This window comes from Tupaia chinensis, unplaced genomic scaffold (assembly GCF_000334495.1).
Source record: "Tupaia chinensis unplaced genomic scaffold, TupChi_1.0 Scaffold143599_1, whole genome shotgun sequence".
Classification (NCBI taxonomy): domain Eukaryota; kingdom Metazoa; phylum Chordata; class Mammalia; order Scandentia; family Tupaiidae; genus Tupaia; species Tupaia belangeri.
The window spans coordinates 455,979-469,931 of NW_006203445.1; the positions used below are offsets into that span (position 1 = coordinate 455,979).

The following is a 13,953-nucleotide window of genomic DNA, read 5'->3' on the forward strand; positions in this document are numbered from 1 at the left end:
GGGCTTGAACCACAGTCAACTACATGGGAGTCCAACGACATAGCCATTATGCCAACTGTTGGTCTCCCAAGCTTTTTTTTTTTTTAATTTAATTAAATAAATTTTTAAGAATTATTCAACTTTCTTTCTTTCTTTCTCTCTCTCTCTCTCTCTTTCTTTTTTTCTTTCTTTCTTTCTTTCTTTCTTTCTTTCTTTCTTTCTTTCTTTCTTTCTTTCTTTCTTTCTTTCTTCTAATTTGACCAGACAGGGACAAAGAGAGAGAGCGATTGAGAGAGAAAGTGAGAAAACAAGCTTTGTGGTATGGGACCTGAACCATGGTCAGCTATGTGGGAGTCCAGAGCCCTTAACCACCATGCCACCTGCCAGCTCCCCCAAGCTTGTTTTTTAATAAAAAAGTAAACTAAAGAGCTCAAAGGAAATAAGAAAGCTGCCCACAGTCATATAGCTTATTAGTGGTAGAGGTGAAATTTTAAATAGCAGTCTGGTTGTTTGTAAAACTCACATTGCAAACCATTACACTGCCATGCTGCTTCAAAGTGAAGCATAGCTGGGGGCCTGAAGGTGATCGACAGTACAGTGCTGTGCTCTGAGAGTCGATCCCACATGGGAAGGTTCCCAGTTCAAGTCTGAAGACCTCCTTCAGTATGCTGGGGACGTACCTGCCCTGGATCTAGGGCTGAATCACAGCATCGGGACCCTGTTGGGGATTCTGTCTCTCTCTCTCCTGCATGCACATGTACATAGAAGAAATAAATAAGAAAACTTAAAAAAAAATGAAGCATAGTTGATTAGACCACTAGTTAGGGGCCTTTGTCAACCCTGGGGAACTCATGGCCCAGAACCCTGTGCTAATTCCTTCTCCCCCCACCCCTTCCCACCCTAGGCCTACCTGCGGGCCATCGATGTGAAGATCCTGCAACAGCTGGTGACCTTGAATGAGGGCATCGAGGCAGTGCGCTGGCTACTGGAGGAGCGGGGGACTTTGACCAGCCATTGCAGCAGCCTCACCAGCAGCCAGTATAGCCTGACAGGCGGAAGCCCAGGCCGCTCAAGGAGAGGCAGCTGGGACAGCCTGCCAGACACCAGCACCACTGACCGACTGGACAGCGTCTCTATTGGCAGCTTCTTGGACACAGTGGCCCCCAGCGAGCTGGATGAACAGGGCCCTCCTGGAGCTCCTCGTCCTGAGATGGACTGGGAAAAGGTTCTGCCTGGTGGGGAGAGGGCCAGGACTGAGGTGGACCTGACAGCCACCAGGCTAGGGAGTTTGAGGGCTGTGTGGATGCCCCCAGGGGAGGGCCTCCCAGGTGGACCCCCTGAGTCACCAGAGGATGAGAATGCCAAGCTGGGTTTTGAGGCCCAGTGGTACTGGGGACAGTGCCAGGATGATGTGACCTTCTTGTAGCGACTTCCCCACTCTTCCGTACTCCTGTGCCTCTTTTATCCCTTGGCCCTGGTTTGTGTCAAAATTCATTCTCCCTCATTCTGGGACTGGGCAGAAACTATGCTGAAGTCGGTTACCATGGAAACCTGGCTCATCATCCTTCTCTCTCGGGGGACTCTCTGCCTTTATCCCTCAATTATCAGGTCCCTAGAGCTATTTCCATAGAGATACTGACTCTAGAGGCTTGGCCTCTGGCTTCCGCCCCCAACCCATTAATTTACAATTTAAGGAATTTGGGTCCCCTAGGAGATCACAGATGCAAAGCGGAGGGTGTAGTTATCTCACCGGAAGCCTAGGAGCTTTGGCCCCCTCTTGGCCAAGGTGGAGGTAGAGGTGCAACGTGGACATTCAGGGCCCACTTTGCGGGGACTGGCCTTCCCAGAAGCCTTTGGGGCTGGTCTACCCCCGCTTCCTGTCTGCTGAGTGATGTCATTTCCTGCCAGGATGGACTAGCCCTTCCTTTGCACCAGTCCTTGGATGGTGCCCCTGCTGGGAGCCTGAGCCCCTGCTGCTAAGTGAGACGTGAAATTTATTGTTCATACTGTTACTTCCTGTTAGTGGGGACACACCGTCTCTCCTGGCAGGAACGTTTCACCCTGGCGGAGGACAGGGTCCTACTCTTGAAACAGGTGTTGTCATTTTAACCCAGGGGGTCTCAGCCTCTGTGCTGCATCCTGCCTGGTGCCAGCACTCCTGTCCCTATGCGCTGAGGGAGAGAAACTGTCAGGGGCCTCTGAAGTCTGGCCTGCATAGCCGCGGTGCCCTGTCTTCCCCTGACCCTGGGCTGCCCCGGTTCTGTGTTCTGGCTCCAGATCTGGCTGTTTGTTCAGCTTTGGTGTCTCTTCACCTTCTCAGTTTCCTCTTCAGGCTTTTTATATGCAGATGAGCCCCAGCCTCTTCTCCCCAGTAGTTGAGGGGAGCCAGAAAAGGAGAAAGGCAGGTCCCAGAGCTGGACGGGTGTACAAGAATCTCGGGCAGGGCCAGGATGTCATCTTCTCTGAGTCCGATTGCCCTTCCCCCTTCCTGTCCCTGGCCTTCCACCATTTGGTCACAAGGATGTCTGCCTGAGGTTGGGACACAAGGAATTGCCTTGTCTGGGTTACAATGTGGGGGCGTGGCAGAGAAAGACAGAGGCTCTTTGGTCCCTGGGCCCCATCCTGGGAGGGGGAAGGAACAAGCCTTGACTCCTGGTAGCTGAGTGAGGAGAGGGGGACTGGCTCTGGGCCAGGTTCCAGAGCCCTAGAGAATGACACTGAAGAAGGAATTCAGGAAAACTGTCAACCTGGCTGGTGCTCAGGGTGTGGTCAGCCCAGAGAGAGGGAGGACTAGGGGTAGCCCTTGTCAGAGAATGGATTCTTGGAGATTAACCCTTGGAATTTCATGTAATTGCCCCATATGTACATCCCTATCTTTCCCAGGCCCTGAAACTAGTTTACTGTGGAAAAAACGAAGGGAACATGGCATCAGATAATCCCTGGCTGTTCACTGTGCCCTCCTGAGTTGGAGGATTCTTATTCTTCAAATCCTGGGATGAGTCCTACTGTTTCCCTGCTTTTTGTTTTATGTTGGGGAAGAGAAGGAAGTCAAGTTGGTCATCTCTACTTCATCTAAATTCCTCAAGTCTTGTTTTGCAGTTCCCACTCGAATCTCCTGGAACAATCCACATAGTTCTTCCCTAAAGACCCTCTCTCTTCTCATCCTCTCCAAATGATTGAACTCTCCAAAATATGTTCTCAGCTTCTTAGTACTCCTGGGGCTCCTTGACCTCCCCTCAGACTGGGAATCCGAGTACCTTATTCCAGTCCCTATTCTGTTGCCATTTTGTGGTGCGCCTTTGGAGAATTGTTCTTCCTCTAGGAAGCCATCAGATTCTTTTTTGAGGCTCTCTTGTTCTTGTAGCTACAAACTTCTGAGCCAAAGACATTGCCCGCCCCCTCGTGGCCATGATGCACCATCGCTGGAATTGCAGAGATTGCTGGGTGGAACCTTCAAACTCATAAAATCTGAGCCTTCCAGAAGAGGACCCCCTCCATGCTCAGACTGGCTAGAGTCAGGCTTAGGGAGGGCATACACTTGTCCAGCATCACTGGCTGTAAACCACGGCAGTGCCCAGATTAGATAACCCAGATTGGTTCTCTGCCCACAGTTCTTTTGCTTGGCCAGACTGTTTCCAACCAATACCACCGGAGCCTAAAGGGACTGAATGGAATTTTCCTCCTGTTATAATGTTCCCTAGGAGGCTGGTGCAAGGCGGCTCAGTCTAGAAAAAGAGCTGCAGGCTCTGAGGAAAGAGAGTCTTGGGCCTGGACTGAGTGAAGGTGACTAGTCTGTACTACAGATATGAGGAAGATCACTCCTGAAGTAATCAGTGTGTTTTTTGTTTGTTTGTTTTGTTTTGTTTTGTTTCTGGAAGGGAGGGTAAGTAGGTCCAGATACTGTGTAGGTAGAGCTCAGCATTTCAGACCTGGAGGTTACAAGATGGCGTGGGGAGCTGTGAAATAGGAAATCTGGGTGGGTTGTGCATAGGTGGCATGTTCCACAGATCAGGGAGTTGCAGGTGAGTTGGACAGGCGCCTGAGCTGGGGCTGAAGAGGTGGGGTGAGTGAAGCTGCCTGGGGACTCCAGGTAGGTCTGGGCACTCACCCTGAATACCTCAGACTCCAGTTCACTACCAGAGGAGCCCAGGGACCCCAGTGGACACACATCCTTGGTCCTTTCTATCTGTGTCTATGCTACAGCTTTCCTGTGAGCTTAGACTTTTCTGGGTTACATTAGGGAGTTATTTGGGAGCTCAAAGTAGAAAAAGAGTGATGCAGAGATGAGAGAGATGAAAGCAGGATGTTAAAAGTATGATCAAAGGGATGGGGCCAGCAGTTAGCATAATGGCTATGTCACTGATCTCCCATGTAGCTGACCGCAGTTCGAGTCCCGGACCCGGTGGCTTAAACTCAGGCCGGGCGTGTGTGCATGCGTGCTCGAGACCCTGAGAGAAGAATGGAGGAGAACGGATTGCAGCATGGTCACCCCCCTGGGGGGTGATTTCTCACTTTCTATCTCTCTGTCTCTGTCTTTCCAGCGAGCGCATGCACCCTATAGCAAAAAAACTCTCAAAAAAAGAAAAAATAAAAAAAGGGAGCATACTGGGGGGCCAGAAGATGGCTTGGTGGTTAGGGTGGCTGGACTCACATGATGGTTCAACTCACATGATTCGTGGTTCGAGTCCCAGACCTGGCAGCTTACTTTTTCACTTTCTTTCTCTTTGTCTCTCTCTGGTAAACTTCAATAAAATTAAAAAAACAAATAAAATAATGACAATAAAGTTAAATAAAATAATTATATAAAAAAAATAAAAGGGAACAGGGCTGGCAGGTGGCATTGTGGTTAAAGGTGCTGGATTCCCACATGGGAGTCCGGGAACTGATGGACACTTTCCCTCTTTGTCTGATCAAACTGGAAAATAATAATAAGTAAATAAATAAATACATAAAGTTAAATAAAATAATACTTTATAAAAAGGAGCATACCGGGCCAGTTCCATGGCCGAGTGGTTAAGGGAGCCTTATCTCACATGGCTGACCGTGCAATTCAAATCCTAGACCTGGTGGCTTGAAAAACACAGTGGACATATGTGTAAGAGTGCCCCAAATCCTAAAAAGATGAAGTGGAGGAGAAGGGACTATACCCCATTGGGGAACGCTCTCCTCCTCTCTCTCTGTCTCTATCTCTAGTGAATGCATGCACCTTCTGGCAAAATTTTAAAAAGGGGGTGTAGAACATACTGTCCTCCAAGTGCACTGGGGTTTTATCAGGGCCTGGGGTAAAGGGAGAGATGAAGCTGCTCATGGCACACAAAAGGGGACATGAGGGACCAGCAGTTAGCGAAATGGCTATGTCGCTGAACTCCCACGTAGTTGACCGCGGTTCGCGTCTCAGACCCGATGGCTTAAAACTCACGCCGGGCGCGTGTGCATGCGTGTGTGCCCAAGATCCTGAGAGGAGAATGGAGGAGAAGGGATTGCGGCGTGACCATCCCCCCTGGGGGGTGATTTCTCGCTTTCTGTCTCTCTTGTCTCTCTCTGTCTAGCGAGCGCATGCACCCTATAGCAAAAACCTCTCCAAAAAAAAAAAAGGGGGGGGGCATGAGACATGGGAGTCGGCAGTGAAAGGCCTGCATTTAGGATGGAGTTGGTAGGCTGAGCACTGGGCTGACTGGAAAGCTCAGTGTAGCTTCACTGAGACATGCCTGGGGGTTGCGCTGGATACAGGTTCACTGTGTGAGTGGTGCCAGGCTCTAGGTGTTCAGTGACACCTGTTCAATGAATGGAGAAATGGCTCTCTGTAAACCTAAAGGAGATATGACTTACAAAAAAAAAGAAAGAGCAAGTTGGCCATTTATAAATTAGGTAATTTAAAACATGTTGATTCTTGGGAGCCAGCAGCTGATGAAGCACTAGACTCCCGCGTGGCTGACCGCGGTTTGAGTCCCGGACCTGGTGGCCTACTTTCTCCCTTTCCCTTTCTCTCTGGTCAATTTAAAACAAAAAATGATGATAACTTTTAAAAATTAAATAAATAATTTTTAAAAATCCATGTTATTCTTTAATACCTTGCATGTTAGTCCTTAGAAATTTGTTTAAGGTCAGGTAGGTAACAAATGAGCTATAATATGAACGCAGATTGGTCTGATTGCAGGGGCTTCCAGAAGTCTCTCGTTCCTCAACACACACACGCACGCACACACACACACACACATACACACACACACACCCTGTCCTTACTCTCTTGCCCAGCACGAATTTTCTTTCTTTCTCACTCTCTCTGGTGAGCGCACATGCCCTAAGGCAAAAACAAATTTAAATTAAAAAAATATATTATTAGCTATTATTCGGTAGTAGTTAAACATCATGCTTCTCAGAGCATGGCAAATTCTCATCGTCAGTTAATACTTTCTTGTTCTACCATCTTTTGGTTCCAGACCCCTATTCTCATTCCTCTTCCTGACTTAGACATATGCTTGAATGTGTCAGTATTTGTCTGGATATATAGTTATCTTTGAAAATATATGTAATTATGTGCTTACATGTTTTAATATCTTAAAATGGTATACTACAGTAAGCTCACTTATATTATGAATTACCCTCATATTTCAGTGATTGAACATAGTAAAGATTTATTTTTCATTTGTCCCACACAGCACAGGTGGACAGCCCTCCTCCACGGTTTTCAGGTCCTAGGCTCCTCCTATATTCAGATGCTGATAGGCTGATCCCTGCCTCAGGAAGTTCTCTGTCAGTTTTTCACTGAGTTGGTTTGTCTCATGATTTGGCTATTTCACTAGGGATTTCACAATGGTGACTTTCTAATGCAGCTATTTTTTCTTCATTTGTTATTTTTAATTCTCTACGAAAACTTTTCCACATCCTCTAGGACCGTTTGGTTACCCTAAAATAAAGTTCACACCAGAATGGCAAGATAAATACCATTTAAATGTTATATCTCTTCCCTTACCAGTTTCAAAGTGGTAAGTTGGTGTCCTAGCAACATCCAATGGTGTTCAATGATTTTGTTTTGCTTGATTCTGTTTTTAAATTATTTTTATGAGCCTGTAGTTTTCTGTATTTAATGTCTTTTAATCATGTGTAGTTATTTCTTGTTTTATATAAAATATCAAGCATATACAAAAGCAGAGAAAATAATGTAATGAATTTCTATGTGCTTATCACCCAGCTTCAATAATTACCAAATTGGAGCTGGCAGGTGGTGGGGTGATTAAGGTGTTGGATTCCCACATGGTCCACTATGGTTTGTGTCCCGGATCTGGCAGCCTGCTTTCTCACTTTCTCAGTCTCTCTCTGGTAAAATTGAATAATAATAATAAAATAAAATAAATAATTCTTTTTAAAAACTTAACAAATCATGGCTAGTCCTGGTTTATTGATTCCCTCAACCACTCCTCTCTCCAACCAAGGTTATTTGAAATGAAACCAGATGACATATCAATTTATCCATAAATATTTTAGCATGTATCACTAATAGATCAGAACGTTTATTACCATTATTCCACCAAAAAAATTAATAATTTCTCAGTATAATAAAATATAATTATTCAATTTTTCAGTAAACGTTTTTAAAAGTTTTAGTACTAGGATTACGTTGTTCTTCTAAAAAGATAAGGGGACCAGCAGTTAGTGTAATGGCTATGTTGCTGGATTTCCACGTAGTCGACCACGGTTCGAGTCCCGGACCTGGCAGCTTAAACTCACGCCGGGTGCATGTGCGTATGTGCCCAAGATCCCAAGAGGAGAATGGAGGAGAAGGGATTGCGGCGTGACCATCCCCCCTGGGGGGTGATTTCTCGCTTTCTGTCTCTCTGTCTCTCTCTGTCTTTCTGGCGAGCACACGCGCCCTGTAGCAAAAACCTCTCCAAAAAAAAAAAAAAAAGAAAAGAAAAAGAAATAAATAAATAAAAAATAAAAAGATAAGTAGCAAGGGTCAGCTGATGGTGTGGTGGTTAAGGTGCTGGTCACTTACATGGCCTACGACAGTTGGAGTCCTGGACCTGGTGGATTGCTTTCTCACTTTTCCTCTCTCTCTCTGTCTCTCTCTTATGAGTACATGTACTCTGTAGCAAATTAAAAAATAATAAATAAAATTAAATAATTATTTTTTAAAGAAAAGAGAGGCAGGGGGCAGCAGTTGGTGTAATGGCTATGTCACTGGACTCCTGTGTAGTTGACTGTGGTTCTCGTCTCGGACCCAGTGGCTTAAACTCATGCCAGGCACGTGTGCGTGCGTGCCCAAGATCCTGAGAGGAAAATGGAGGAGAAGGGATTGTGGCATGACCATCCCCTCAGGTGGTGATTTCTTGCTTCCTATCTCTCTGTCTTTCTGATGAACGCAGGCGCCCTATTGCAAAAACCTGTCCAAAAAAAAAAAAATTGAATTTCGGAGAAAAAGAAAAAGAAAAATTTGATGGTCAAAAAATGGATATTTTATATAAGGAAGAAGTATGTCAAACAGATCTTTTGCACCACACTTAGGATTTGGGAAAATTGCCAGAATCTTCTTTACGGTTAGGGCACAGGTGCATTCTTCATTTTGGAATGGATTGGGGGATGGAAACTTGAAACGGTTTTCAGAGCTGTTCCTTCGTTGAATGTTCACACAACAGTCCCGGAGAGTAAAGCACGCGGTGCCCTCTCTCTTGGAAAACATGTTCCAGACTTTGAGTTTCTCCCTAAATATGGTGGCTAGGCATACACTTCCGTGGGGGTTCTCCAACTCTAGCAGGCACCAGAATCTCCCAGAGGGTTCGGTACAACCTAGAGGGCTGCCTCTGCCCTCAGTGCCCAGTCCCTGCTTTGTACGATTTCTGACAGATCTTCAGGGGTTGCTGTTGCTGCTGGCCATGGGTCCTACTTTGGTCCCACAGCGCAACAGCAGTGAGAATGAACAACCCACAGCCACACACAGCAATGGGATGAATACCAAGCGAAAGTTGATACAAGAGGAAACCTCTGTGTAATTCCAGTGACAAGAAGTTTAAGAGCGTGGAGCATAGTAGTTATGTCACTGCACTCCCATAAGAATGACTGCGGTTCAAGTCCTGGATCTGGTGGCTTGAAACTCGTGCCTGGTGCATATGCATGCCTGCCCAAGATCCTGGGAGGAGAATGAAGGAGAAGGAACTGCAGAGTGGCCATCCCCCCCTTGGGGGCTATTTTTCACTTTCCCTCTCACTGTCTCTGTCTCTCTCTCTCCAGAGAGTGCACACACCCAAAGGCAAAAACTGATTTAAAAATAAAAAAAAATAAAAAAAGAAGTTTAAGAACAAATACTCAGTCAGAGGTCAGGATCAATGTCCCACTTCAAGGGAGCATGACCCCTCTTGGGCACGGTCATGTTCAGCTCCCCTCTGCCCATGTGTCTGTAAAGTGTACATCTATTTTACTTCCTGTGTGTGCTACTCAACAAAGAGGTTTTCTTCTTTTGATGGTGTGTAGCTTCTAATTGGAGCTTGCCAGCCAAACTGAACATTGAAGAAAATGCATTTTTCTTATGCTTCAAGATGACTGAATTGGGGCCTGCAGGTGGTGTAGTGGTTAAAGTGCTAGACTCCCATATGGCCGACCATGGTTCAAGTACTGAACCTGGTGGCTTGAGAATAGTGTGTGTGTGTGTGTGTGTGTCTACATTTCCAGAAGAAGAACAGAAGAGAAGGGATTGCGGAGTGGCCATCCCTCCAGGAGATGATTTCTTACTTTCTCTCTCTGTCTCTTCTAGTAAGCACATATGCCCCATGGCAAAAATCAAAAAAAGTAAAAAAAAAAAAAAAAAAAAGGAAAGAAAAAGAAAAATTAAGTCTAGCCCCAGTAATATAGCTGGCATTGCTTTTAGAAAAGATATAGTGGTTTCCCCTGCAGTTGCCACCTTCTAACAGGTTATAAAATGTTGTTTGTGGGTTGCAAACAGTACTATTAGAAAATTAAATAAAAGGGGGTCAAGGATGCTGGCCACTGACAGTGATTCCAGTCCCAGACCTCGTGACTTGCTTTCTCACTTTCTCTCTCTCTCTCTGTCCCTCTCTGGCCAAATTATAAATAAATAAATAGTTAAATAATAATAAAAAATGAATAATATATTTTTTTCTTTTTCTTTTTTTTTGGGGGGGGAGAGATTTTCACTGTAGGGCGCGTGCGCTCGCCAGACAGACAGAGAGAGACATAGAGACAGAAAGCGAGAAATCACCCCCCAGGGGGGATGGTCACGCCACAATCCCTTTTCCTCCATTCTCCTCTCGGGATCTTGGGCACGCACGCACACGCGCCCGGCGTGAGTTTTAAGCCACCGGGTCCGGGACACAAACCGCGGTCGACTACGTGGGAGTCCAGCGACATAGCCATTACGCTAACTGCTGGTTCCCATGAATAATATTTTTTAAAAAGAAAATTAAATAAAAGAAGTTAGGAAGGGGCCAGCCAGTGGTGTGGTGGTTGAGGTGGCTGGATCCCACATGGCTAACTGTGCAGTTAGAGTTCCAGAGCTGGTGGCTTGAGAAAACACACCAGGCATGTGTATGTGTGTACCTAAAATCCCAAGGGAAGAATGAAGAAGGGGTTGCAGCATGGCCAGCCCCCCTGGGGGGGGATTTATCATCCTTTCTCTATGTTTCTCTCTGTCTGGTGAGTTTAGTTTTACCATAAAGGGCTATTGGAGGATTAAGTGATTTGGTGGATGTAACACTTTAGCTCTGTCCTTAACGCATGATGGACACTCTCCTCAATCCTCTTCTTCATTTTCTCTACCCTCCCTGATTAGTCAGGGTTTTCCAGATAAATAGAACCAATAGGACATGTATGTCATGTATATGAGGAGACTTTAAAAGGCCTTTGGGGGTGCCAGCAGGTGGTGTAGTGGTTAAGAGTGCTGGACTCCCACATGATCAACCGCAGTTTGAGTCCCAGTCCTTGCGACTTACTCTCTCTCTCTCTCTAGCTCTGTTCCCTCTCAGGCCAAATTTAAATAAATAAGTAAATAAAGTTAAAGAATTCTTTAAAGAAAAAGGCTTGTGGGAGAATATAATTAAAGTACAAGTTTATTTGGTGTAAAACTTTTTGAAATGTATCATAGTTCTTTCATAATATACATTTTCCATGAACTTTTGAAGACTCCCTTGGGTATAGATATATGATATCTGTGTCTATTGAAGAGAGATTTATTTGAAGGAATTGTCTCACATGATTACAGAGGCTGACAGGTCCCGAATCTGCAGTTAGTTGGAGAGCCAGTGGTTTAGTTTCAGTCTGAAGGCAGGAAGACACGATGTCCCTGCTTGAAGACTGTCAGGCACAGAACGGGAATTCTCTGGAGCTCAGCTCTTTTGTTCTGTCTGGGCTCTGTACTGGTTGGATAAGAACCCCCACCACCTCCCCCTCACACGCACCTGGCATGGGCAATCTGCTTTACTCAGTCCACCAATTCCAGTGCTGGTCTTGCCCCCAAACACCCTTCCAGAAACATCCAGAGTACTGTTTGACAAATATTGGGTCAGCATGTGACTCAGTCAAGTTGACACATAACATTAGCCGTCATGTTTTGCCAGTGTACTTTTCTTTCATTTCTTTCTCTTTTTTTTTTTGGAGAGGTTTTTGCTATAGGGCGCGTGCGCTCGCCAGAAAGACAGAGAGAGACAGAAAGATAGAAAGCGAGAAATCACCCCCCTAGTGGGGATGGCCACGCCACAATCCCTTCTCCTCCATTCTCCTCTCGGGACCTTGGGCGTGCACGCACATGCTCCTGGAGTGAGTTTAAGACACCGGGTCCAGAACTCGAACCGTAGTTGACTACATGGGAGTCCAGTGACATAGCCATTTCGCCAACTGCTTGGTCCCATCTTTAATTTATTTCTTTTTAAAAGAATTATCTGTTTAAGGGGACTGCAGATGGCGTGGTGGTTAAGTCATTGGACTCCCAGATGGCTGACCACGGTTCAAGTCTTGGACCTGGTGGCTTGCTTTCTCACTTTCTTTTTTTCTTTGTCTCTCCAGTAAGCACATGCAAACTTAATAATAGTAATAATAAATAAATAAATAAATAATTTTATCTATCATTATTATTATTTTAAAATTTACTACAAGGCATCTTCACTCGCCAAAGAGAGACAGAGGCAGAGAGAGAGAGAGAGAGAGAGAGGAAGAAAGAAAGTGAGAAAACAAGCCACCAGGCCTGGGACTCAAACTAGTCAGCCATGTGGGAGTCCAGTGCCTCAACCATCATTTTACCCGCCAGTGTACTTTTCTATTTTGATCAAAAACTTCTCCCTGGGTATCTGAACACTTTTCAGAAATGAGCTGCTCCTGCCTGCCCCCACCCCTACCTCCTGCTGCACTCCCCTCTCTCTCTCTCCCTCTGCCTGGCTTCTTTGATTGGCCACTACATCTGTGAGGTAAGGCCCACCCACCCTCCACGTATGGGTGAATCTTCCCTGCCCAGCTCCTGGAAGCAGAAATAGTCCCTACTTGCACATATATGGTCAGCTCTTCCATTCCCAGCCCAGGAAAGCACCAGCGTGAATTTCCAGGGGGCATCCATAGGGTTTTTCTAAGCCTATCCTAGAGCGCCCTGAGACGTGAAGACAGCCCACCAATGTCAGGGCACTTTTCTGGGGCCAGGATGTGACTCAGACAGCAAAACGTGCCCTGCATTTGGTCTAGAACATCTGCATCCTAGCCCTCGCCCAGGTCCTCGGCCTGGCCTTAAACCAGTTCCTCTTCCTCTTGAGCTGTAGTTCATGCTCCGTAACATGAAGGCATAGCCGTAGACGTTCTCCATGTTACATCCACTATTCAGAGGAAACTATTTTTATTTAACATTAGAATAATACAGAAAAAAAGAGAATAATACAATGAGTACCAGTACTACTACCATCAGAATTATCCATTACGAAACAATATATATATTTGTTTCTAGTCAGTTTTTCTTTCTGTCTTTCTTTTTAGAGAGTTTTGCTATATGGTGCATGTACTTGCAGCAAACAGAGAGAGGCAGAGCAAGAAATCACCCCCAGAGGGGTTAGCCACACCGCCATCCCTTCTCCTCCATTCTCCTCTCTGGACTTTGGGCACACACGCACACACACCCAGCGTGAGTTGTAAGCTGTTCGGTCTCAAACTCAGCTGTAGTCGGCCATGTGGGAGTCCAACACCCCAAACGCTATACCACCTGCTGGCTCCCATTTTTTCTTTCTTTTAGAAATAAAACCTAACCTCCCCAGAGTTGTCACCCCCGTCCCCACCCAGGATGGGGACAAGTTTGCTGTGTATCTTTCCCTTTATAATTCTCTGACAAACACTTCCAATTGCTAGAGGGCACATGTGCTCGGTTGGAGAGAGACAGGAAGAGAGAGGAAGCGTGAAAGCACCCTCTGTGGAGGACGGTCACGCGGCAATCCCTTCTGCTTGGGATTCTGAACACACACACATGCCTGGCATGTTTCTCAAAGCATGAGGTCCAGGCCTCGAACGGCATAGTCGTCCATGTGGGTGCAGCTGCCTTAGTCATCACGCCTCCAGATGGGCCAGTGCCCTCTAATGTGCCTCTTTTTCCAGTGTTCTTCGCTCCCTGTGAGGAGGCAGGTCGGGTGGTTCTGTCTTACAGACTGAGGCCCAAGGACGCACCATTCCTGGATTCCTTGTTTCTTTTGTGCCTTTAAAGGCACACCCAAGACAAACTGACCTCTGGGACCAGCAGGTGGCATGGTGGTTAAGGCGCTGGACTTTCCCACATGCACAACCACAGTCCGAGCCCCAGACCAGACGGCTTGCTTTCTGACTTTCTCTCTCTCTCTCTCTCTGTGTCTCTTTCTGGTCAAATTTAAAAAGAAATAAGTGAACAAATAAAGTTAATGAACTAATTATTTAAAACAACAACAACAATAACAAAAACTGGCCTCAGAATGTCCGAGAAGGAAGTCAGGTAACTGAAAAGAACACTCTGAGCTAGTAACGGAA

The 13,953-nt window shown here is 46.0% G+C and overlaps 2 protein-coding genes across 3 annotated transcripts in view; one reads left to right on the forward strand and one right to left on the reverse strand.

The window, feature by feature from the left end:
• POMGNT1 (protein O-linked mannose N-acetylglucosaminyltransferase 1 (beta 1,2-)) overlaps nt 1-944 on the reverse strand; it is a 29,998-nt gene extending 29,054 nt beyond the window's left edge. The window contains exon 1 of the mRNA XM_006164229.3: nt 890-944. The gene's annotated coding sequence lies outside the window, so the exon portion shown is untranslated. The remainder of the gene's footprint in view (nt 1-889) is intronic.
• LURAP1 (leucine rich adaptor protein 1) overlaps nt 1-4,370 on the forward strand; it is a 24,679-nt gene extending 20,309 nt beyond the window's left edge. The window contains exon 2 of one of the 2 annotated variants that reach the window (XR_003547135.1): nt 884-955. Coding sequence is in view for 1 of the 2 variants with exons in the window: in XM_006164228.3 (XP_006164290.1) it covers nt 884-1,405 (522 nt within the window). In the remaining variant the exon portion in view is untranslated. Of the gene's footprint in view, nt 1-883 lie in introns of both variants that reach the window. The other variant, XM_006164228.3, reaches the window with a different exon arrangement.
• Nucleotides 4,371-13,953: the final 9,583 nt, after the last annotated feature.